This window comes from Megalops cyprinoides, chromosome 18 (genome assembly GCF_013368585.1).
Source record: "Megalops cyprinoides isolate fMegCyp1 chromosome 18, fMegCyp1.pri, whole genome shotgun sequence".
Classification (NCBI taxonomy): Eukaryota; Metazoa; Chordata; class Actinopteri; order Elopiformes; family Megalopidae; genus Megalops; species Megalops cyprinoides.
The window spans coordinates 5,923,931-5,948,755 of record NC_050600.1 but is presented as its reverse complement, the minus strand read 5'-3'; the positions used below and the strand labels follow the sequence as shown (position 1 = coordinate 5,948,755).

Here is a 24,825-nt window from a genome sequence, read left to right as displayed (position 1 = left end):
ACACTAAAAGGGCTTAGGCCATTATAAAGTCTATTGTTTTTGTTTCTCTGAGTGATTACTTGTCTCTGTTATCCCCTGCCTATGTGAGATGTGCCATAAAAGCCATCAGACTGGGAACAGAAAACCCATTAAGTGCGATGCGCCCCGTGTACACAGAGTCTGTCTGTTCATGCGCCAGTTAATGTAGATGCCACAATTCATCAGCGTGGTCAAACACAAAACACCAGATCAATTAGATGGTGTAAGCAAAGATCAGCCAGTGGCGTTTCAGAGCCTGCGCTGTGTTTCAGCCTCACATCATACGCCAGCATTGTTCGCGTTGACTGTGGCGTGATCTGAAGAGATCCCTGGGTTCCCCCCCTGCCCCCCCCCCCCCCCCCCCCCGCCCCTGACCCCCTATCCACCCCCCACCCCCACACACACAATTTGGAAAGGGCCACGTGGTGCCAAACAGAATCTTTCCAGTCTCTCCAGTACTGACCGTGCAAGAATTTTGGCAAATGGCGAGCGGCGTAACAGCCCAGCGAGCGAGCGCCGATGCCCTGGCGTCCCCGCGGGGGCTCGGGGTTTTGAAGCCTCGTACGCAGTAATTGAATTTGTCAACAGATGAGTCGTCCCAGTCAGTGGGACTGCGAGCCGCTTTGTGTCTCGGTTTTTCCCGTGTCACTCAGACAGCATGCACAGGCGCTTTCCCCCTTTTTTTTTTTTTTTTTTTTTTTTTTGCCGTGACTGAGCCAAAGTGCCGCTCCCAGGCTGGTGACGGTTCCAGCTAGTTTCCCCAGCAAGGGATCGCTGGACCTGTCTGGCTCGTTCTGACCTCATGCCCAAGTGTCTGATGGGATTAGATTGGGTTTGGGGTCCCCTGTAATGGACGAGCCTCCATTCACGTGCATAACCCAAATAGATCAACAGAGGCCAAGACAATGCTGTAGTATGTTTTGAATGTCTCTTTGCACTGTTTAAAAGTGCAGTTTCAAATCTCATCCTACTCAGGTGTTTGGCATATTCTGGAATAGTAAAACAGTGTGACGTTACAGAAAAAACAACAAGACAAAAGTGAGAGATACTATTGTAAATCCCTTTCTTTATTCTGACCTCATGAAAAAAAATCTATTTGTGATTCAGCTCAAGGAACAGAAGGCGTGCGGTGTAAAATGATGAATTTGGACATAATATTTTTTATCCCAAAAGCTCCTTTAGTTATGTTAGTCTGTTTTTTTCCAAATAAAACAAAGAGCACATTGTAATTCTTCGTTCCGTCCAAACATCTTACAGGGATTGTACTCGCTACATGAGACCTAGATTGTTGGGCAAGGCAAGTCGTTCCCTTATAATTGAACTGGCTGAGGAAATGTACTAATATTACATTTCTGTCTTTTCTTTTTAGGGACCCGAGGGGCCTCAAGGACCCAAGGTAAAGTTTAAGAAAATGCCCTATGAGTCTGCACCAATTTACTGTGTTTAATCCTGCAGTATATTGTACAAAAATCAAGGTCTTATGACATATTCATTCACAGTTAACTCTTCACTCATCAGGTGAAAATTTGCATTTATCAATTACCAGAGACTATGATATAATAAGGCATTAATGTGGAGCAGATCTGTGAAAATGTTTGTTATCATGTGGGAACAGTACTACAATATTCAGCTGCTGAGTTACAGCATAACATCACTGAGCCACATTCAATTTGTATGTATACAAATACACTTCTGCAGAATAATAGAGCCAGTCACTGTTTTTCAGAATAACTTCTGAAAGCCAGCTGGCCCACATTAAGGTTGACTATGGTAAAGGTTGACTTTGATGCAAAATCTTATTGTAATATCTTTGTGATTCACTGATATGTCAGGGACAGCTTCATGCAGTCTCTCTCTCTCCTATAGTGACTATGAACAGTCCTATCCCACCGTTACTCGCCGGCATCCAAGCAAACACAGAGACACTGAGAAACGAGTCTTTTAAGGCCACAAATGAGAATGAGCTCAGATGGTCACCGAATGCACGCGTGTACCAGTGTGTAGGCAAACGCTTTTCTCTGCCTCGACCTCTCTACATCACTCACACACGCACGCACGTAGCCGTTTTAGACCGAAGCGTGTCGCCTCGGTCGGGGTGATATGGACAGCAGATGTGCTCCATTCGGTGATCAGGTGACTGCCAGAGAAACCCAATCAGACACATCCTGTCTGTGCTGTCATCTGTTGATGGAACTCAGTGCCCTAGAGCCCGATGACACACCGCTGTGCTAATGACTCACAGAGTTGGGACCGAAAATCCTCTCTCATCTGGTGTGCCCATGCGCTAAAAAAGCGAGAGCTTATAGCTCGTTGTAAACATTTACTGTTTTGTGGAATTGTTAATTTTTTTTAATGCCCAGAGTGATTCCCTTCTATTGGCAAGGCTTACTTTTTAAATTTGTTTTTGATTTCTTTTGATTTGATCGAAATTAGTAAAGTCGCTGACCTAAAAATAAGTGACTGGGCTACTTACATTTTCAAACAAACATGAGCTGTTGTGATGACTCAGCTGTGCGTTAGGCTCTGAGCGTACAATTTCAAGCCAAGAGTAACCGAAGAGTAAGCACCAGCCTTATTATTAGAAACCGCTGAAATAATATGAGTTTATAAGGATCTAGTTAGGTGAAGTTGCTAAAGGTGTTCAGCAGGCCTATGCATAGCACATAAGCGCTAACCACCGCACAGTGTGAGAGATTATTAAACACCACTCGTAATGTCAGTCTGGTCTAAATCATCTTGTCTAGACATGTGCAAGGAGAGCACATAAACATCCCTAAGTGCTCTCCTGTTGCCGCTGGAAAGGCTTTTTATAGTGGTGCTCCCTGGAGTATACACTTATGTCCTCCCCTTTCACGGGGCTTAAAATGGCTCCTGAGATATTTACCCTGGGTAGGCTCCGTAGCTGAAAGCACAGCCACGGAATCAAAGGCTGTCACGTCATGTTTGGTTGGCTGGTTTTTGCACTTGTTTTTGCACTTGTTTTTTTTTTTGACTTGCAGCTCACACACTGACATGGTTATGTTTCTTGAGGATGCTTTGCATCAGTGCCAAGCGCCCAGTGCTGATCATGCGTTAGGTATTTGTCGGGCCGATGTTAAGATGAGCACCAAAAATGGCACGGTCTCTCCCTTGGAACCGTGTGAGCTTTCACAGAGTGGTGAGCGAGAGCCTGTTCAGCAAACATCATATTTTTAAAACAATCCACCCCCCATGATGTTATAGAGTGTATTCACAACCCTCTATTTATTGATGCCCCATAAAGATTCCCAGAAAAAAGGTTTATGCACCAGTTTAGTTTTCACCCTACAGTGAATGTTAAGTCTCTGTTTCTGACGGTTTGTGTTTCTACTGTGCAGGGTTCTCTGGGCCCACCTGGGATTCCAGGAGATGATGGATTGAAGGTGAGATCATTTGTAACTGAGTAAGGCATGGACTTAATTTACAAAAAAAAGATATAAATTTCATTTAGAGTACTGCATGCAGTCTCTATATGTAGCAGACTGCATAGAGTATATATTTTATATATGCTACACCCTTTGAAATTATAGTTGAAATTGATATTTGAGGTGTTTTGAGAATTAGAGCTTTTATTGCTCTATATTAGGGAGTAATTTGTGAATTACAGATATGCACCTGCTTTAGATAGAAATCAGTCAAACTAGCTGAATTCCTTTTTGTCTCAGTCTGTTATTGAGACAGTGAATTCCTCGCTTCAGATTCTGGGTGGATTCCATCTGTCTTTCCCTTTTGTAATGATTCTGTCCATTTCAGGGTTGCGCCCCGGTTTTGGAGGGGCGGTATCCTTGTTTTCTTTGCTTTTTTGAGCTTCTGGTTGTGTCACATTGTACCTGGCAAATTCCACTTTGCGCAGTGATCCATCTGTGTGATTAGACTCATGGCGGGCTCTTTTTTACAGGAGAAGAGGAGGAAATGGATCATTTCCTGCCTGAAATTTCACACCATTATCATTTTTTATGAGAAAAGTCAAGGCTGTGTTTTAATGCTTTAACCACCAAGCCATGTGTAGCAGGCCTGCAGTACTTCAGTTTGACTAAATCTGTCTTTTCAATGTCTGCTCTCACAGCTGCTACTGTTTTTTGTGTTGTTTTTTTATAAGCTGAAATTCTCAAAATGCACCGAAAGAAGACCTTAAATACATATGTACATATATTTTTTTTTAAATATTAACTGTAAGCTATGTACGTTGTTCTGGACAAGAGCATCTGCTAAATGAAAATAATGAAATGTAATTAGAACAAACAGTAAAATAAATGTAGAACAACAGCAATCAGTGCCTTCATCAGCAGAAAGATGGTATTTCCAGTTTGGCATCGTCCAGGCCTGAAAGTTACAATAAGGGTGAGACTCATTTGAACCTACGTGCAGTGTAATCTCCACAAGCACTGACAAAAGATGTGCGGACGAAAGAAAGACTTTTTTGCTAATGGGAAACAGAGACCACTCATCAGTCGAGAGCCATTCCCACTTTGGAAGCAACAAAAGAGAACTTCCCCCGCCATGGTTTTGTTGGGACAGTGAGGTGCCAGCGCTTGTGAAATGAATCTCAGACACTGTGCAGCGCTGTTATAAAACAGATCGGTTATGGTGTTTAGACATTATTCATGCAGAAAGTTCAGCTCAGAATCAGCTCAGTTAGCTGCAGCGTCTCCTCAGTGAAACCATTCAATCCCTGGTCAGTAGTTTTGCTGTGCAACAGACCTTCTCTTTATCTGACACGCAATTCCACTGAATCGTGAGGCTATTATATGGTATAATTTCACCTTATCTGAAGAAAAGGCCGGGCACCTTGTACTGTAGCTCAAACCATTTTATAACCATTTTATACTGTTTCACATACTATAAAACATGAATATAAACTCTGTAGCAATATATTAGGCGTTTGCATAACAGATGGCATTATACAGGGTGACTTGCAGTGAGTGGAAATGCACTTAACACATTCAGTGATTTGCCTGAATTTCCTACTCCTAATTCAACCAGTGCACCACCACTCTACTGTGCCCATAAGATTGGTATCTGAAATGTTCAACTCTATGTTCTCCAACACAAGACCAGCATGCCCTGGTATTTCCCTGTCTGCTCTGGAGAGCAGTGTTATGATTGGTTCATATTTGTCAGTAATTGACAGTACGCTGCCTCCTCCCATTATGAGGTTCATAAAGGTTCACTAACCCATCAGTAGTGGTGAGAGCTTTACTCTGCCTGATGGCTGAAAGCACTTGGATTGGAGACAGTCTGGGAAAACCAGGTTGGTGGTGGTGTTGGTGGGCCATTAGGGGGCAACCTTTTCTCTGGACATAACAGGAGATCAGTGCCCCAGTACAGTGATGGGTGCACTGTGCTGTAGGAGATGCCATCTTTTGCATGAGATGTTAAACTCCGTAGAGATCTCAATGCACTTCTTGCAAACAGTAGGGGGTTCCCCAGTGTCCTGTCTAAATTCCCAATCAGACTCTTTCAGTATAGCCATCTAATACTTCCTCAGTTCCTCACCTAATTGGCTAAATAATTCCCTCCCTCACCACCTCAGCTAATGTGTGGTGAGTATTCAGGTGCAAAATGGCTGCCGTGCATTACCCAAGAGGGTGGTACACATTAGTGGTGGTGTGAGATGAGCCCCCCTCCTTTAATTTAAAGTGTTTTGTGAACCTTGAGAAGTGCTGTATAAATATAATCCATTATTATGTATTATTATTTCCTTACTCAGTCCACCGCAGAGGAGTAGGACAGGCAGTTACTTGAGGCGGTGACATGATATCATACGCAGCTGGTCTTCGAGGCTAAAAATGAATAGGATTTGTCATGTTTGCAATGAAGTATGGTAGCAAGGGGCTGTATGCTATGTTCCCATTGTGTGAACATCAGTGGTATGCTGAAGTTGATATGATGAACAGAGTAAAACAGGCCAAAAAAGCCGTACTTCATCTTGAAACAAGCCACTGCTTACAATTTACGCCTGTCCATATTAGCGGCAACATTGAAGTTAGCATGATCTTAGCCATTCAGTGCTCCTCTCCTCTTCGCAAGATATAAAATGCTCGAAGCTGTGCAGGGACGGAAGTCACGCAGATGTGATTCAGATTGAAAATGGGTGCAAACTAGCGCTGGATACAGGGATTGTTGAAGTCAAGTTTCTCTATCTTGAAAGCAGTGGTGGATGTTGATTGATGTTGTGATGATTATAGAGATGGCGACTGGTAGTTGAGAAGTCCCCCCGCAGTGCTCCGATGCAACTGCAAGACGTGACTGCTTAGGTGCTGTGTGCTCTGTTGCCTGTAGGGGGAAACGGGCATGCCAGGAGTAGATGGAATCCCTGGTGCCAAGGTCTGTGCCACAATGTCACGACTGCTTCTACATCTCTCTCTGCTCATGACATAAATTGGAAGGTCTTTGTTTCTCATCCCCGCCGTCTTTTGATTTTTGGCGTCACTCGAGACATTTGCCATATTGATTGCATCCATTTGTGTCACTCTTTGAGCGGTTTCACTGGAATCCTTCCATGCGTAACACTTCCCCTTTCCAAAGAACCATTAACGAAATGTCTCCCTCCCTCATGTCAGAAATGTAGCCAAATTTACCATGCAGGATCACAGATAAGGAAATGCTCACCCTCCCTCATCATTCTGGAATCTTTTTTCTTAAAGAGCGAAAGCATTTCTGAGGGCAGTCTGTCAAACAGTGAAACGAAAGAGTTTAATGAGCGTTTTACATCATTATTTTTAGTTAAGAGGCCCACTCATACTCACTTGATGTCCAGTGTAATGCGATATCTTGTCATGTTTGGGTATTGTTTCATAATAGTGAAATTAGATGCTAACTTAATGCCTCTGCACTGTCTGGATTGGCATAAAATATTTTGTCTGGGATTTGAAAGAGTTTATTTTAAAAAAGGGAGCATTAAAAAAAAAAGCTATTACGAGTGAGGTCCCAAGAGGTCTTCTTAGGAAAAAGCAGCTGAAACATGAGACTCCCATTTTAATTTAATGTGAGTTTAACCACAGATAGGATCTCCTCAGGATCAGCGGCAATTATTCGCCCTTTCGCAGCACTCCCTGGCTTTTGTGCATAATGTTCCCTGCTTTCTTTTCCAACAGGGTGAAATGGGAGAGCGAGGTGAAAAGGTAAGGCCTTACTCAGAAAGATCAAACTCTCCTTCGCTGCGTGGGAAATAATCACGGCATGGGCCTCCACCCTCACTCCTTACAGTTGAATCATGTGAAGTTTCTGTCGGCTGGGAAAACTATTGAGTGGCAGTGGTGGATGATCTCATGACAAGGATAATCTGCAGTTTTATGGTGTATCGAAGGAGAAATGAAGGTTTTCTGATGCATCTTTTTAGGAGGCTCGTCTCTGTAAGAGTAATATACAGTCATTATAATGTTTAATTTTTGACATTAAGTCATTATAACTTTTCCATTAGTTAGTCACTGAACCATCCTAAAATCAAAACACAATTCCAGAATTGCTGGTTCCAACAGGATACTCTCAATGTTGTTGTCTCAAGGTAAAGATGATTTTAAGTCGGGTCAAAAGGTGTTCGATGATATCAATGGAGCGCACACCTGAAGTCAAGGTAGAAGTAAACACCTCATACACAACCTGAATGTATTGTAATATACTTAGAAATATGTTGCCCAGCCCAAGACTATATTGCAAATACATGTAAATATTAATTTAAAGCAGATATATATTGCAGTATCCCAAAATGCCAATAATTTGCACATTGTAAATACGTACTGATTAACCTAAAAATATATTTTCTGTAAGATATTCTCAATATATTATTTCTTGTGTGGGAATGGCTGAAGAGGAGAGATCAATGCAATGACTCATTTCAGCATATGGGTGCCTCAAGCCTTCACTGCTTAGGTCAGGACACCTCTGTCTGGAAAGGTTTCTGTTGTTAATGTCTGACCTTCCACACTCTATGATTACATATTACAGGGGTAATGTCCAATCGGTTATTATAATGTCAGTCACACATGCCCCTTGGCAAGGGTGGGAAAAGGCAGGGGCCAAACTGAGCCACTGCAATTGAACTGTCTCACAAAAAAGTCATCAGCATGGGAAAGCAACCCCCCTGAACCATTATAATATAGTGGGTCAACCCACAACATAGTGGTCATTTCCAGACTGAAATATAAGTATCCTATGCCATGTTTCTTGTCAGTTTGGCATGCCCACTTATAGCAGGCCTGTGTTTGGCTACCCTCGGGTAGCATGCGCTACAGTGCTGTCTTGGTGTTGGTCCAAGCTGAGCCAAATGTCTCAACATGCATCAGAAAGCTTTTGTTTCCTCTCGATGATGCATCAGTGGAAAATCTGAGATAAAGAGGTGGACAGGACTGCATGTTCTATACTGGAAAAATAAAAGCACAGGGACTGGCTGTTTCAGCCTCTCCGTCAATGCTTAATACACGTTGTGTGAAAAAAGAAAAAAAAAGAAATCAGCAGCCTTTGTGAGTTCAGAGTGAATGACGTTTCCTTGTTCCTTCTTCCCCAGGGTGATATGGGTGAAGATGGTCAGAAGGGTGAAGTGGGTGAGAAGGTAGGAGGTTTGAAGTGATTTATTATGAATTAATGATCCCTGCCACCGTTTTTTTTTTTTTTTCTGGGTCTCGAAAAACTTGATTGAAATGCAATCTGGCAATCAGTCAAAGAGTAGCTGAGCTTAATTCAAGCCATCTGAGCAAATGTGAAAGGCGCTAGAGTGGGTGGTGAAAAGCTAACTCAGATGTGGGGAAAAAAGTTAAACTGAAGCAGGCCCTTCTGGTGTTCTGAGTGCTCACGGGTGAGCAGTTTTAATTGGTGCTCAGCTGTTGCGTTACTTTCCTTGGTTGGGCGCTTCTCGCATTAATATGGTAAAGCTTACCATAGTGGAAGGGAGCAGGTCCCGTAACTGAAGGGTTGCCGGTTCAACTCCCCACTGGCGCAGTGCTGCTGTACCTCTGTACATCTCGTATTGCAGGAACACAAGGAGTGGGTTTAACTTTGACCTCAATACTGGGGGTAAGAAGACACCCATGTAGCTCTAATAATGTACACAAGGTACATGAGACCCAGAGACACTCCTGTCTCCCTGTACAGAAACGCTTGCCATTAAATACAGTGAAATGTTACCATGATCACTTGACAGACCTGGTAAAGATCTACAAAGTCAGACTACTGGGTGGAAGGCAAAGAGAATGCATCATTTGACCACGAGATGTATGAAATGGCATTATCTGATTTGTTCAGTAGCACTCCATGCTTTATGGTCTTCCTTTGTAGTGCTGGCACTAGAACATTTGATTTATCTAGTGTTAACAGCACATTAATCCATAAAGTCATTTTGAGATTTATTTGGAGTTTTTCCCTGTAAATAAATATGGGTTTCATATACAATATGGTTCATCACAATAAATAAAGAAGACAGACTTATCGTAAAAGTGTAGTAGACGATATGGTGTGTATAAGACAGAGGCATATCCATTAACACAGGGCATGGGGAGTTCATGATGAATTACTCAGGAATGGGCCTCTTACTTCAGCATACAGGAAGTACATCGCTCAGAAATGACAGAAGAAAAAATGCATTATTTGATGGCATCATAGCCAAAGCAGTGTGGTCAGTATGTCTCCAACAATTTAAAGCAGGTTCACAGAGAACAACTTTGATAAGTTATCACTTTATGGACAGTCCTGTTCATGATGCTGCCAAATGGATGGAAATTTGATGGAAATCCATGGAACAAAGAAAGACAATTGCAATAATTCTGCCGGGCTGAGTGTGCGTCTTTACCTCATGGTACAAAAGCTGAAGAGCTGGAGCAGTTTCTCTTTGGAAAAAAAAATGCATTAGAAACTTTGAATCATGGGAAATAGAAGGCCCTCTGGCTACTCGGCTTCCGTGACTTCCTGTGCATCGCCAAGAAAAATGTTCTCACTTAAAGAATAATAAAAGCCCAGAGAGAAAAATCAAACACATGGCCATACAAGTAGTAATGAAAACAGATTGCAATCAAGGAAGTTGTCATTTAGAATTATTTATTGCACTGGCATTTAAAAAATATGATTAAACTATTAAAATAATGTGTTTTAGATACAAAATGTGATGTTTATTTTTTTGCCCTGTGAAATAGTTGAAATGATTAAGTATGATTGCTTTTAAATTAGTGAGGACTTAATTCACATGTTCCCTGCGTATCTAAACAGATTTAATAAGGTTCAGATGTATAAGAGTGAATCATACAATAGCTCACATAGAAAATCATGCACAGCGCACATACAGCTGCATCGGGAAAGGAAGGACAACATTTCACCGTAAACAAAATAGCTTAAATTGAAATTAACAGTTTTTAAATTAAAATTAACTGAGCTTTTAGGAATTTGGTTTGCTGTGTCTTGCTGTTCTCATTTTCTGTCACGTCTTCCGCCATAGCAGTGTATTCATTGGTCGTTCGTCGGTAGGGACCATGCTATTAATGCCTGCCGCAAAAGCTTAGCCTTGATTGGAAGAGACGTTCTATGTGTGATTCAGCAATGCTCAAGTCCAGCGTTGCATGGCATTGCAGACTTGACTGCATAATTGAGGTAATGATTTGGAGGGGAGTTGCGTCTGGCTAACGGAGAGGCCCGTTTAAGACTTGCAGGAGTTTGGCACTCTCATTTGGGTGACTCCGAGCCCAGAGTATACAGGCGCACAGAAACAAGCAGTGGCATGAACCAGAGGATAAATTGTGAAAAGTGAACAAGTGTGACAAGAAGAAAAGAAACACAGAGAGAGGAAAAGTCAGTCCAAGGTTTGTACCAATTTCAATACAAATGTTTTGACAGGAACCATGTGAAATCTGAAATGGTCTGGGTGACACAAGCCGTTCCCTGCCTCTCCTCGGTGAGGTGTCGGCCGTCCCCAGGAGCCTGTCGAAACCTGGCCACCTGCCACTTTACTGATCTTATCTCACACTGCGAGTCCACAGAAGCCTGTCCAAAATGAAGTCATGACTCCGGTCTCTCTCTGTTGCTAGAAAAGCGTAAACATCGTGTTCCAAGTTTGGTGGGAGAGCTTAACGTGAATGCGGTTCAAAATAGAATGAACAAAGTAAAAGAAAAAAAAAAGTACCAGCATCAAGATCGTTAAAAGAAAGGTTTTGTACTTGCTGAAAAATGCATTTTACAAGAGAAATGCCACCAGCCAAACCAAGAAGTAAACTACACCTAACACCTAATAAACATTCAGAGACCTCTGCCATGCCTGTAGGTGGTGGCTTTAGTTTCTGTAGCATCAACATCCTAGGCTTGCGTGCTTTGCATTTGCCTTTAACAACAATTACTTTCCTCTGTGATGTATAAATATTTAGCAGGGTGTGAAATTAGCTGTGACTTGCCCCGCTAATCCAATTGTACTCAAAACTCAAATTTAGAGGTGGAAAAAAATGTGTTTGGGACAGAGTACACAAAAGTAAATTCTCAAATGGGCTAAGGCCTGGAAATATTGGCACTGCGAGGCTTGTGCAGGGCTTGTCCCAAAATGTGGAAATCAAAGTCCACCCAGCCATCTGGCCGGGGGTCAGCGGCTGGCAGTGGCATGCATGCTCTCGAAAGCTTCAGGGTCCGTGCGAGTGGTGGATTTCACAGTGCCCCTCAGAGACGGGCTGACAGTGAGCAGAACCTAAAAAGCCCTGGGATTTGTCCGCCAAAATGTAGGTGTGGCGCTGGAACTTACTGTCGCCGCTGTCCTCGTTAAGGTTTTTTAGTGCGCAGATCAGCAGGCACACCATCCGTCCAGCCCTGGTTTCAGTGTCCCGCTGTTAATGTTCTCCCTCGTCCCGGCCATCTCACCTGGCCCTGTCTCAGAGAGCTGCCACTCTCGCGCTGTCCCTCTGGACCTGCCCGACGGCTCCACCCCCTTCTCTCCTCCAAAGCTGAGTCCAGTGATGTAGTCTCGCCACGGCAACAGCCTTGTCCCCCGGTGACCTGACAGGAAAATAATTCCAGCCCAGGGCGATTTGCTGTACGAGAACGGGCTCCTTTCTCGTACAGCAAATTGGGGGCGACAGTGGCTCAGGAGGTAGAGCAGTCAACTGGGGATTGGAAGGTCCCTGGTTTGAATCTGGCTCATCCTGGCGAAGTGTCCTTGAGCAAGACACTGAACCCCCAACAGCTCCCAGTGGCCAGTTGGTAAGCCTATGTAGCAGCCTCTGCCACTGGTAGGTGGATGTGAGGCATATAACTGTAAAGTGCTTTGAGTACTCAAATGAGTAGAAAAGCGCTATATAAATGCAGTCCATTTACCATTTCCTTTCTGGACAATCGGCTCTTTCTGTGTTGCAGTGGGTGCAAGGTCTCAAGACCTTTCAGCAGCTCCTTGGCTTTATCTTTTGTAGCTGCAGCTCAGTGACTGTTAATGTCACCAGCGCTAACCCTCTGGCTGTGTTTCAATGTACGTTTCGACTGCACCTTTCACTGCCGCAGTTTTCTATGCAAGACTCAACCAAAGCTTTTTCCAAGGCGTCCGCATGCCTTATGAGTTGTATATCATCAGCTTCTGAAGTGCCGAAAACACCAAACTGGATGTTGAAATGTTCCTGTAGGAGCGAAGCTGCATATCAGTAGGGTTCATTGATTTTACAGATGTGTTCATTTGACAGATAACTTCTTTTTTTTGTTGTTGAAGACTGCCAAGTGCTCCACTGACTTTTGGAGTGTGATACTGCAGATGGTCCAGATGCTTTGTGGGAGTTGTCCCTTGATGGCCTCAGCTAGACGCTGCAGTTTGCTTTATAGCGTGAGAGACATTTGAGAGACATGGCCAGATGCTTTGAGTTGGTCAATAAACTTAAACACTGCCAAATGTTCTGTGGCATGTTTGTGAACTTTAACAGGTGCATAATACCATTCACTTTGCTGTCTTAAACATAAAACTTTACATTGTCCTAAAAAAGGGCAATATTCATGAAGCTGGCCATTTCATTGGTTTTTATAGTATTGCCACACATTGTTGCCCGTTATAAAGACACCTGATTGGCACTTAAAGTATATTATCTGTGTAGAGGGAATCGCTTACTGGAGAGGATCTATTTCATGCTCTATTTCAGAAAGCTGGTTTAAAAAATGGAAATATTTCACAACTGAATACAGTTGAGGGAAGAATTAAAGATAACCACTTTCATCTTTCAAACAAACCACCACTTGCGCTCCATTGGAATGGCTCACCGGTAGCTCCTGCAATTAAAATAACTGAGGATGAAAGGCTGACTCCAGTATCGCCCAACTGTGAATCCAGCCGATGTGTAAAATGCTTTCGTACAGAGCGTAGTATCTGTGTGAGTGCTCATTAATCACATAACATGCTAGCGATAAGTTGTGAAAACATCCGTATAAAAATGTACACGACAGAGGGAGAGGGGGTAAAAAAAGCAATATCCAGCTGTAACCGTTAATGCACTTTATTGGCAGCAAGAAAAAAAAAAAAAAAAAGCTGCAATTAAACATGCCTTGTGTTCAGCGCATTGTAATGACTCCCATAAAAAGCGAGGGAAAGAATTCCTCCACAAACTTCTGAGCACCGGGCACATGTGAACTGGAACCACAGAATCAGCACCAGCCGCGAGCCCCGCCCTGCCCCCCTCCGCTTTGCGCTCGCTTTCCCACCAGCCTTAATCACCCCCCCCCCCCCACTCCTCCCCCAAACACCACCACCACCACCACCCCAAACCTCCAGCTGAATGTTATGGCCTTAAATTTTTATATTTGTTGTTCCTTGCGAAAACTTGACTACACACAAATCCCCCCCCCCCCCCCCCCCCCCCAACAAACTCCCATCACAACTCCCTGGCTCTACCCCACATCTGTTTAGTGAGCGCTTCTGGGGGGCGGAGTGTTACCCCACCACAGTCGCCTGCTGGAGCCTCAGAGTATGCACTTGGCACCAGTGGTGGACGGAGACAGGATGGACGAGGTCCCAGCAGCGGAGAGAGGCTGTTCAGCTCAAAGCTTAATTGTGTTTATCTTTCCCATTGAGACCCTTGATGCTCAAGCTCTTTATGGTCCCCTTCTGTCAGGTTACTTACCCAAGTACTATGTATATAGAAGGTATGTACGGGTGTGAGGAGGATATATGAGGTATGGGTAAGGGTAGGAAAAAGGAAATCTTGTCGACAGGTTTTTTATTTTTTGAAAGGCCTGTGGCAGGTCTGAAACATCCCAGAGCTGTGGCTGCCTGGACTGGAATGCATTTGCAGCAGGGTGACTGTGAAGAGGGCTTACAGTGGGCCTGGGCGTGTTGTCGCAGCTTTCGAAAGCTTATTCCCAGCATCCTCAGCGCTTTCTGCGCGGCATGCAAAAGCCGTTAGCGAGTCTGCTTCGCTCCGCCCCGGCTCGTTTAACTGAAGACAGATGCACTCTGCGTATCACAGCCTTAAATTGGTGCTTTGCACTTCAGTGCTCCTACAACATGCTTGCCTGAAGTTTTCTGGTTAGAAAATTAGACTTTATTATGTTTCTGTCCAGCTAATCTTTCAGTGTGTCACACTCTTCTGTTCTCCACATGCTTGGGCAACTTAAGGGTTTATTATGGTTGAGTCAAGAGTCATCATCCTAACTTCAGCACTACAAGGGCAGTTTGGCATGTTTTCCAACAGCTTCGTGCATCACACCCTTTTGGAACTGTGTGTGTGTGTGTGTGTGCGTGCGTGCGTGCGTGCGTGCATGCATGCGTGGGGGGTGACTAAGTAGACTTTGCACAGAGTGTTATTCATGTCACAGTTGTTTCTCCTCACAGTGATAGTAGCAATGAGAAAATGCCCTGAAGATGTTCTTTCCTTGTTTCTCTTCAAGGGTGATGCTGGTTCATCTGCTGCTGGAATCAAGGTGGGTCTAGACGAAATATTCAACATGCCTCTGGAGGTTCTCCCTTTAACCCAGCAGCTCTCTGACCCTTCTCCGGAATCCTCTCCTAAATCCGGTCTTTAGTTCTGCCCCTCTCTTTGTGGCTCTGCCCCCTTCTGACGCTTCATCTCCCTCTCTCTCGCTCCACAGGGCGAACCGGGAGAGCCAGGCAGAGGGGGACAGAAGGTAACACTATAAACCTGAGCCAGAGCTTCAATCAAATGCCTCAGTGTAAAGCTCAGTGGAGTAGCGCCGGACCCGCCCGTAGAAGCAGGACCTGCTGCACCCTTCAGAGCTTTCAATGAGCCAAGCATTCCAGTGTCAACAAGGATCGTTCCCTGAAATAGTAACATTGTGTGATTCGAAATTGATATCAAGGATAAATCTAAAAATGTATTTAATGGATAAAAAGATATAAACTTTAACTTACCTGGGGAACTTAACTTAATCCCCGGGGAAGTGTTGTAATGACCGGACCGACCCAGCAGAGAACAGTTGGTTCGCCTTTTTGATGCTGCTAAGTATGCTAAGTATGTACAACAGAAAAACTTTCTTATGTTTCTCAGAGAACCATTCTAGGTTCTAGGTGCTTTTTAACCCAACCCTTTAAATCCTTAAGCCCCAGAGAAACATCAGAAAAACAATGTATGACTGCATATGTGTGGTTCTGTGAGATTGCAGAGAGCCTGATGTCTGCGCACCAAATGCATGGGGACATTACAGACATATTTTTGTACACTTTGCCTGGTCGTGATAGAATCTAATCCAGCTCTTTGCATAAGCACTCTCCGAATGCAGCAAGCCTCACGATCAGCCACTGCACTGCTTTGTCTGGCCTGGCTGAATTAAGAAATAGCTTTATGAAGTTAGCTGAGAGTGAATACTCAAAGTTCAGTGTCCCAAGCAGCCCCTGAAGCAGTTTATTACAGAATGCCAGTCCTCTCCAGCAGTGAGAGAACAGTTAGTGTAGCATGCGGAGACCTCTGTCAAATTGCAACTTAAATCACTTGAAATTACACTATTTATACCAGAAAGCCGCACCTCATTAATTCTAGCTGGCTCATCTCAGGCAGACATGGTGGCTGAATTTTATACTCTTTCATTCAAGCTCTCAGTTATTCCATCTATGTGTCTCATAATCTTTTTTAATATATTTACAACCCAAGCCCATTAAAGAAGTGTCATTTTCTACAGAATAATTCATTTAACATTTGGGTCTAGCCAGTGCTGCTTTCAGAAGGGTTTTTTTTTTTCTTTTTCAATTTGTGTAATACTCCCTCTTCATTACATTTACAGTGCATTCCTGACGCATTATCATTTTAATAATGCATATTATGCATTATCATTGAGCGCTAGAACATACATTGAACCAACACATGCACTCTGAAAGCCATTTTAAAGAATTGATAGTGATGTGCGTCAGAATTTTTTTTTCCTGCCTGATATTTTTAAATCAGATGGTAGATTTTGCATCGTGCTCGTTCAGTTTTAGAGCTTTGAAAAAGTGCATGTCATTTATCGTTCTTCCCCCTCATTTTGTCATCAGGGGCCATATTCTATTTGCCGTGTTCTTGTATGGCATTGTGAAAGTCCAGTTCAGCACTTTCCACCATGAGAATAGATAACTGTTGGTACTGTGTACTTCAGTGCAAACTTGCGCCAAGATAACTGCCACTTTTTTTTCTTTTCATTAACAATAGCCTAACCCTTTTTGACAACTCTTTAAAAATACATCTGGAATCAGTATCATCCTCATGACCCTCATCATCGGTCATCCTACCATTTTCCTTCATGATTGCAATATTTCCATCATAATTATCCTAATTTCCATTGCAGTTATGATCATAGGTCATTATATAATAATAGCAAGTGAAAATCTCCTTCTTAATTAGTGTATGTTCTAGTGAAAGAGACTCCATGGATTCTCACTGGTAGACCTAAAGCCACTCTGCCTCAGTGGTGGCCAGGCCTGTCTCCTTATTCTCAGATGGCACAGTGGAGCGATACCCCTGAGGTCGCTGTGAGCAGCGTCGTTGGGGCGGGGGGGGGGCTGAAACTTTGAGACTTGGAGTCTTGGCTCTGTGAGCTGTAGAGCATCCAATGTAATATGTCCTGCTTTTCCTGTATAGGGAGAGCCAGGACTTCCAGGGCTGCCTGGTCTTCCCGGGATTAAGGTAAATACTGTTGTGTCTTCACCCCCGCCAACCCCCGCTTCCTCTCCCCCCCAAGACCGGCCCTGCTCAGCTAACACGTAGTGTCTTTGCAGTGTTGTGTCCAGGTTGGCGCTATGTCACAGAAGTGTCGAGATGTCATTGGCATGTATAGGGCAGGTTTGGTGTATTTTGTGATGCTAAAGGAGGCAATTATAAAGCTCTGGGAGTTAGCATGGATGGACCCCTGTTTAGGTATCATTCAGCTTTGTCTCGGTGCTCTGAAAGGAGATATATTTGTGATATTTGGGTTTGTAAAATTTTTAATAAAAGGAGATGCTGCTATGGAATAGCCAAACCAAATTACAAAGCTGTGGGATGCTGCCTGTGTCCTTAATAGGGTTTATGACCAGTTTATGCATTCGTACAATGCAGCAATTGAACTGGCAAACTGGTTGAATATTACCACCTGACTAGTTGGCTTCGACACTTATAGACACTCTGAGAGAGCACCAGTGCTGTGGTGCCACATTATGATTATGATGATGTCAGTACGGCTCAGAAGTTGTGAAGTATAAGAAATATCATCTCTATAGCCTTCTTTGATCCTAATTGCACAATGACTAGCATAGCTCCCTCCACAACCTCCTTGGTCCTTTAATTCACTTTTAAACTTATGTGAATGTTTTAGCATCACAAAGTTGTCACAAGGCTAAGGTGAAGATTTTGGATGTATTTCCTTTGGTCAAATCTGTGGAAATAACCAGTGATGTCAGGACAGCGCTATGATGAGGATTGTTTTTCCAAATTTAATTATCCATATAGACCATTGTTATAACAGGATTGGCTGGAATAACAAAGACATACCAGCAGGTGGAGCATGTAGATCTCATTAGTCATATCTTTAAACATTAATGTGTGTACATACACAAAGAATAAGTATAAAATAGAAGTACGTGTGGTTTGTTTGCAAGTTATTCACCTGGGCTGTTTTATTTCTTCACGGAGGGATCTAACAGGCATGAGATAATGCTTGTTGCTGTTTTGATTTGTTTGCCTGCTCCTTTGTGTGCTTGTAACCTGTTGGCCTTGTAAAAAGCTTACCGTTTTATAACCCTGGTTTTATGTAAAGACCAGAATGCATTTGGGCTTCCATAATGCTGAACTAATGTGATACTCACATGTTATTTCACAGCTAAATTCTGGGGCGAATTCTTTGCATTTTGCAGCCTCCGACACATACACAGTGGTAGCTTCTCACACCTCTTTCTTCTCGTATGTGTGGTGCCTCTTGGTTTTATTTCAGTGCACAACCTTAAAGTCACATTGCAGTTGTGCTGTCCGGTAGGTACTGTGCTTTTGACTGGGATGGATCAGCACAAGCTAATGATTCATAACATTCTGGGGCAAGAATATTGAACGGTTCTGTTTGTTTCAACAAAGACATGCCATATCTCAAGTGTAAAACATGTTGATACTCCCATCTCTTCCTGTTACTTTAAGAGAAGGCCCAAAATGTTTTGCCAGCTGAAATCTTGCTTCACAGACCCCGTTTCACTGACCAAGAATGGTAATAAGCCTTAGCTAATGTACTTAAACAAACATTTGCTGGGCCACAATTAGCTTCTATTAGGACCCGAGCAGTCAGCCCTTAAACAAAAACAAGACAATCCGAGACGAAGGGTAATTTCAGTGTGCGAAACCACCAGCGAGATTTTGCGACACACATCTATCGTGCCCAGCGCATCAGCGTTTTGCCCTCTCAATGGTTTCCCAGAACATTCTTAAATTATATCTGAACCCTCTCATTCTTCTTAGCTCCAGTTTATGTCTCTGGTATAAAGCAAACAAACAAAAATGACCTCAGAACATTACCCAAAGGCTACCACTAGGTGGGGAAATGTTTAGACTAAGCAGATTCGGGTTAGTGGAATGACGGCAGATGGCTTAGTGGGTGGATTTGCTTCTCCTGATTAAAGCTTGGTCTGATGGTTCATTTTAGGGTGAACCGGGTTTCTTGGGCCCCCAGGGAGAGCCAGGACTGCCGGGGCTTCCAGGCACCAAGGTAGGGGCTCCACTTGTAAGTACACCCAATTCCGAGCTGGGTTCCAGGTCATGCACACTCCGCCTGCGCTTACACTCACTGGTGATGTGATGGGAGGAGGGTATAAGGAACATTGTTTGAGTGTGTAATGTATGTACATGCCGGACATGGTGTAGTGTGCCTACATTCAGAGTTGTGGCTGATGCTGTGTGACGCTGTGTGATGCTGTGTAGCAGTGCCCCCAAGCCCATCCAGAGCTCTGAATCATTCCTACTGGGTACAGCTCGGTCATTAGGGGTCACACCCAGCATGAGCAATGCAGGCCGCTGGGTAACCTGCCCTGGCCCAGAGCAACAGAACCACTGGGCACTACAGGCTTAGTCACAGAGTCTGGTTCCACACACACACACACACACACACACACACACACACACACACACACACACACACACACACACACACACACACACACACACACACACTCTTCCGTTGACTGTTGCCAATACATGCAGCCTGTTCTGATAAGTATCATTTCGGGGGGCTGTCAAAGCAACGGGCACAGATAACCACACATTTTGATACCATTTGTATCCACTCTGTACGCTCACTGTGTGACACAAGAAATCTGTGGCAATTCAGGCAATGCACCTAGGGTGCTTTGCACATGACCTTGGCTGGAGCTCTAAGCATCACCCCACTCGCCCAGGTGAATGTGCCCCCGATTCAAAGTTAAACAGCCTCATTAGAGCAGTGGTCTGGGTCTGTCCATAGAGCTGGACTTAAATGGCAGCGTTGTCTGATGCCGTGGTGCAGCCGGTATGAGATCAGCGTCCGGGCGAGAGGGCGGTGGGCGAGGGGGCGGGGTCAGCGGCGGTGCCATCCGCGTGCAGATAAAGCCCCCGCGGAGGTGAGGCGTGCCTGCGGCGGCGCTGATCCTCGCCCGGCCTGGCACACCAGCTGCCCGGAACAGAGCGCGGTAATAGCTCTCTCCGCGGTCGCGCCGCTGTCCGCCGCGGCGGCCCTGCCATTTCTCAGCGTGATTTCCGAGCTCCAGCGGCACGCGGAGGGGAGCGTTTCCGCCCGGGAATCGGCACGGGCGAAAGGCTGGAGAGAAACGCTGAGTCCCGGAGAAGCTGCTCCGGAGGAGTCCAGAGTGTGGAGAGAGAGGGAGGAACACTGGTGAAACACTGCCCCCTGCTGTTCATTTCACAAACTGCCCCCCTCAGATCTATTAATTTAAAGTAAACATGCCCAGAGCATGTACTCTAGTGTGAGTAGGCCATAGTGCTTTCCAAAAACGATATTATGGATGTATTGCAATTTGCTGGTTGAGATGGAGATGGCATCATGCTGGTGTCCCTGTCTGGACTGTGTGTAGGTGCAGAGGGAAGAGTGTGTCAGTGAGTGTGTCAGCTTGAGTGTGAGAGAAACCAAGGACTCGCACCTCGTTTGAGGATTGTCTGTCTCTGCAGGGGGAGCGCGGGGAGATGGGGCCACCAGGGAAGGGAGAGCGAGGGGACCCGGGACCCGCGGGACAGAAGGTCAGTGTGACGGTCGCTCTGTGGCTTCAGCTGGGCGGTCAGCAAAGGACACACACCAGAGTGAAGAAAGGTCCCTTTCAAATTCGGCAGCGTTGTGGTTTGGAGTAGCATTCCAAACACTGATATGAAACGGAGAGAAAAAGGAAGAACGAATCATTTCTGAAACATTTGCCGCTTATGACCTCAACCATGAGCAACCCCCGCAAACATTGGACGGGTCCTGCTGTTGCTCACTATGGGAACGTAGTGAGTCAATGTGAGCAATGCTGCCCTCTGGTGGTATGTAGATACACAGCATTTATCAGATTCCCAGATGGCAAAACATTAATTTACAGATTTGCTTAGCAGTAACTCTTATTCACAGCGAATTTCAGTGTTCTCCTCCAGACCATGCATTTGAAAATTAGGACTGAGACCCTTAAAGTGACTTTTCTGATAAGTGCAAGCTTTTTCTTAGCCTTGTTAAGATGGTTTAATGCTTGAGATTAATGCAGGCTCTGTGAAAGGAAGTGTGATGAGTTGAAAAAGAATGGAATGATTGATTTGTCCCCTCATCAGTTCTCATGAAACCAGTGGACCACCTCAAACCTCTCCCCTTCTCCTGCTCTATTTGGCTTATAGAGCAGGAGATGGGGAGAGGCTTATTTGCCCAGCCTCTTCTCAGTTTGAGTCTTTGATTGGACACCATATAAACAGAGGCACAGAGTACAGAGTACACCAGACCAATTAACAATAGACAATGAAGCCAATGAAGCCAATTTCCTAACACAGAGCATTCCAGAACAGTGCCATGTGATTTAGCACTCCAAAAGTTTAATATGCAATAGAGCATTCCAGAAGAGTAATATTGTAGTACAGCATCATCGGGGTCTTTTATTTTTATGGTTATCACATAGTATGTGTCTTGTCATTATGCCTCCTAAGCCATGGTTAAGAGCATCCCCCAGATTTATTTAAATAAAAAGCCAATAAAATGCAGTTTGAAATATGCACCATAAACATAGCCATATATCAGGTTCTTTGCTCTGATAGGGGAAATGCTAGGTTCATGAGCATGTGTGAAGTGGAACTAAGTGCATTTGCCAGTATTTGTGCAGCAGTTTGATTTTACAGGTGGTTAGTGCCCCAGTCTAAACACAGACAGGACCCCACAGAGTTGTGTGTGATTTCACATCCTATCAGAAGGCCCCAGGGACCATCTGCCCTCCAATCAAAATGACAGGCACACCAAACAGGGAGGAGTTTAAATAAACACCTCGTCATTGCTTTCTAATTAGGAATATATTTGTCCCAGCATTATTTTAATGGCATTTTATCAGCAGTATAAACATTTACTTTGTAAACGGACTGTTCAACCGATAAGGCCAGTTTTTAGAAAATCAGGGCAAATGTGTTAGAAGAATGAGCAGTCTTATCTGCGGGGAACCAAATACTTGGATTCGCTTTCACTAGAGCAGTATCACAGATCATGTGGAATTGCATCAGTGCTGAAATGAACAGCAAATGTCTTTGAGACATGAAACGCTCCAACTGTATAGTTCTCATCTCCTCTTATCCTCTTCTCTTCTCTGTCTCGTTCTTTCACTTCTCTCACTGCTGCCAGGGAGGGCAGGGAGAGCCTGGGACCCCAGGTCACAAAGGGTCAAAGGTCAGTGTCTGGTGCTCTGAAGTTACTGGGGTCATGTGACTTTTATCACTCCATAGACCTTTGCTCTGAGGTTACCTTCCTGTTACTTTCAAATTACATTTGGGCAACACATGTTTCATAAACTTGTGTACATGACTACATGAATCCTTTTTTTTTCACAAAATATCCATTATGAAATGGTATGGCTAACCTGCAATATGATGTATTGGGTTGAACAATGGGTGTTGTCTGAACTGCTGTGTACAGTGCAAATAGGAAGTTCCAGCTGTCAAGGAAAACCTTGGAAGTCCTGCTGGTTTTTCCTCCACCTCATTCTCTGATTAGAAGGATATGGTCTCACCTGTCTGGACTTTGCAGTTCCATCTTGGGTTTGAATCTGTGGGCAGTCAGGCTTCAGTTAGCATGGCTGTTGAGCTGCTGATCACTCATTGTAAAGTCATCAGTGTGCAGAAGGGTGATCACAAGGCCATGGATTCATGTCTGTCTGTAGAGCCTCAGAGAGATCTTAGGTCCTTATCATCCCTTATGAAGAAGAGAGAATGACAATTTGTTTAATTAAATATGTGCATTACAGGAATAAATGGTCCTCTCTCTCTCCCTCTGTCTCCCTCTGTCCCTCTCTCTTTCTCTTTCTCTGTCTCACTTTTGTACACTGCAGCAGTTTGAGTGAAGTGTGGAGCACAGCGCCTTGCTCACCGCTCACGTCTCAGCTCGGATCCAACAGGGCACACGTTTCTGCTTTCCCCGCTCATTAAATCCCTCCCTCCTTGTTTATGAGAAGTCTTTCTTTTCTCTTCCTCAGTAAAGCTAGAAGCCCTGCTGGGGAGGGAATCCTCAGAGGCAGTGGGCGGGGGACAGGGTGCACAGCAGATGGAATCTGCCTTAGACCCCGGTCACTCCTGGTGACTGGGACCGGGGTGAAACTGCCTGATGTATCTGAACATCTGTGATGTTATTTCTGTGTTTCAGGGGGAATCTGGAGAGAAGGGGGATGTAGGTTCCATGGGACCCAGGGTGAGTGAATACATCATTGCTTAACCATACACCCCCAGCGTCCAAACCCATATTGAGACTAACGAGGTAAATATATTCCATGCTGCAATATGCATAACTGTGGTACACCAAAACTGTTATTGCTGGAAAATGGTGACACTGAAGCGGAGTCACAAGTGCACTGATACATGTGAGTTATTCATGAGAGATTCAATTTGGCATAAGTCTTGAAAAACCAATTGTTGGGAGACACGAGTGTCTGGTGCTGACCTCTGGGGAGCAGTGTTCATCCTTCATGTTGGTTTTTATAGAGACCACACAAAGTAAATCATTACAGCTACATAACTGAGATTCAACCATGTGAATGTAATGTAAGGAAATAAAGTTAAAACATGATCATTGATATCCGTATGTTTAATTACATTTTGAAGTTGTGTAGTTGTGTAGACTTAGAAGTAGTTAGGGTTTTGGCAACTGCGAGCAAAGCAGTGGCCTCAATTTTTGCATAGGCTCTGAAGTACTTTCCCATTTCAATGCTATCTTCGTACAGGGCCCTCCCGGACAGAAAGGAGACCAGGGAGCCACTGAGATCATCGATTACAACGGAAACATACAGGAGGCTCTTCAGGTCAGAAGTGCTAGAATTGCATAGAATAACACACTCAGGATGGCACAGCGCAGGTCTATATAGACGGTGGGCCCTTTTGGTTGTGTTGCACGTCTGTGGTCTGTTAGCTACTGTCCATTTGTATCAGGAAGCAGGAAACCTCAAATAGGTTAATAACATACTTGTATTCTGCAGTATGGGTCAAGAGTAAGGAGACTTTGGACAACTCTGGTACTGGGGTATCGGAGATATTTCTGGTTTTTGATCCGTCTGAGAAATGCATAGAAATGCATAGTTTGATTTATTATGTTAAATTACTAAATTAATGCAGGGGACCCTGTGCTTCAGATGTTCTTGCACCTGTATTCATTTTGAACAGTAATTCAACTAGGCCAATGGGGCAGTTAAGACTTCAAATTGGAACAAAAACAGCAATATCTCTGATGCTCCAAGCCCTCAGTTGCATACCAGCATCAATATACTGTAGCCATGTAGTGCCTGAATACTACTGTTATTGGCTGAAAAATGACAGTACTTATGATGGAGCTATATTATATGTAACAAATTTAGCATATAATGACTTGGTAAATGTTTATTTTTTAAAATTACCAATTCAGTGCATTGTCATATGATTATTAAATGAGTTGTGTGTGGTACTACCCATTGCAATTGTATTGCTGAACTGTACCCTACAATATGGTTTTTATTAGTTAAAGGCAGAGTTGAGCATGAGGAGCTGTCATTGTGGGTCAAGGTTTCTCTGATAAGAACACAGGGAGACACTGACATAGAATACGGAAAGTTGGTGAACAATGTCTAGGTCTACTTATGGATGTCTGACAATTTTTTGCACCTTTGGCCATTGGTCACAATTGGTCTTGCAGGATTTATGACTACCAATGTTTCTCTTGGTGTTTGTTCTTTTCTTTTCATTG

The 24,825-nt window shown here is 44.0% G+C and overlaps 1 protein-coding gene across 1 annotated transcript in view; it reads left to right on the top strand.

The window, feature by feature from the left end:
- LOC118793407 (collagen alpha-1(XXV) chain-like) overlaps window positions 1–24,825 on the top strand; it is a 165,605-nt gene that overhangs the window by 127,621 nt on the left and 13,159 nt on the right. The window contains exons 10-22 of the mRNA XM_036551577.1: window positions 1,388–1,414; window positions 3,375–3,419; window positions 6,319–6,363; window positions 7,134–7,160; window positions 8,543–8,587; window positions 14,857–14,889; window positions 15,058–15,093; window positions 17,037–17,081; window positions 19,060–19,122; window positions 20,574–20,642; window positions 22,246–22,290; window positions 23,260–23,304; window positions 23,834–23,911. Coding sequence (XP_036407470.1) covers window positions 1,388–1,414; window positions 3,375–3,419; window positions 6,319–6,363; window positions 7,134–7,160; window positions 8,543–8,587; window positions 14,857–14,889; window positions 15,058–15,093; window positions 17,037–17,081; window positions 19,060–19,122; window positions 20,574–20,642; window positions 22,246–22,290; window positions 23,260–23,304; window positions 23,834–23,911 — 603 coding nt within the window. The remainder of the gene's footprint in view (window positions 1–1,387; window positions 1,415–3,374; window positions 3,420–6,318; window positions 6,364–7,133; window positions 7,161–8,542; window positions 8,588–14,856; window positions 14,890–15,057; window positions 15,094–17,036; window positions 17,082–19,059; window positions 19,123–20,573; window positions 20,643–22,245; window positions 22,291–23,259; window positions 23,305–23,833; window positions 23,912–24,825) is intronic.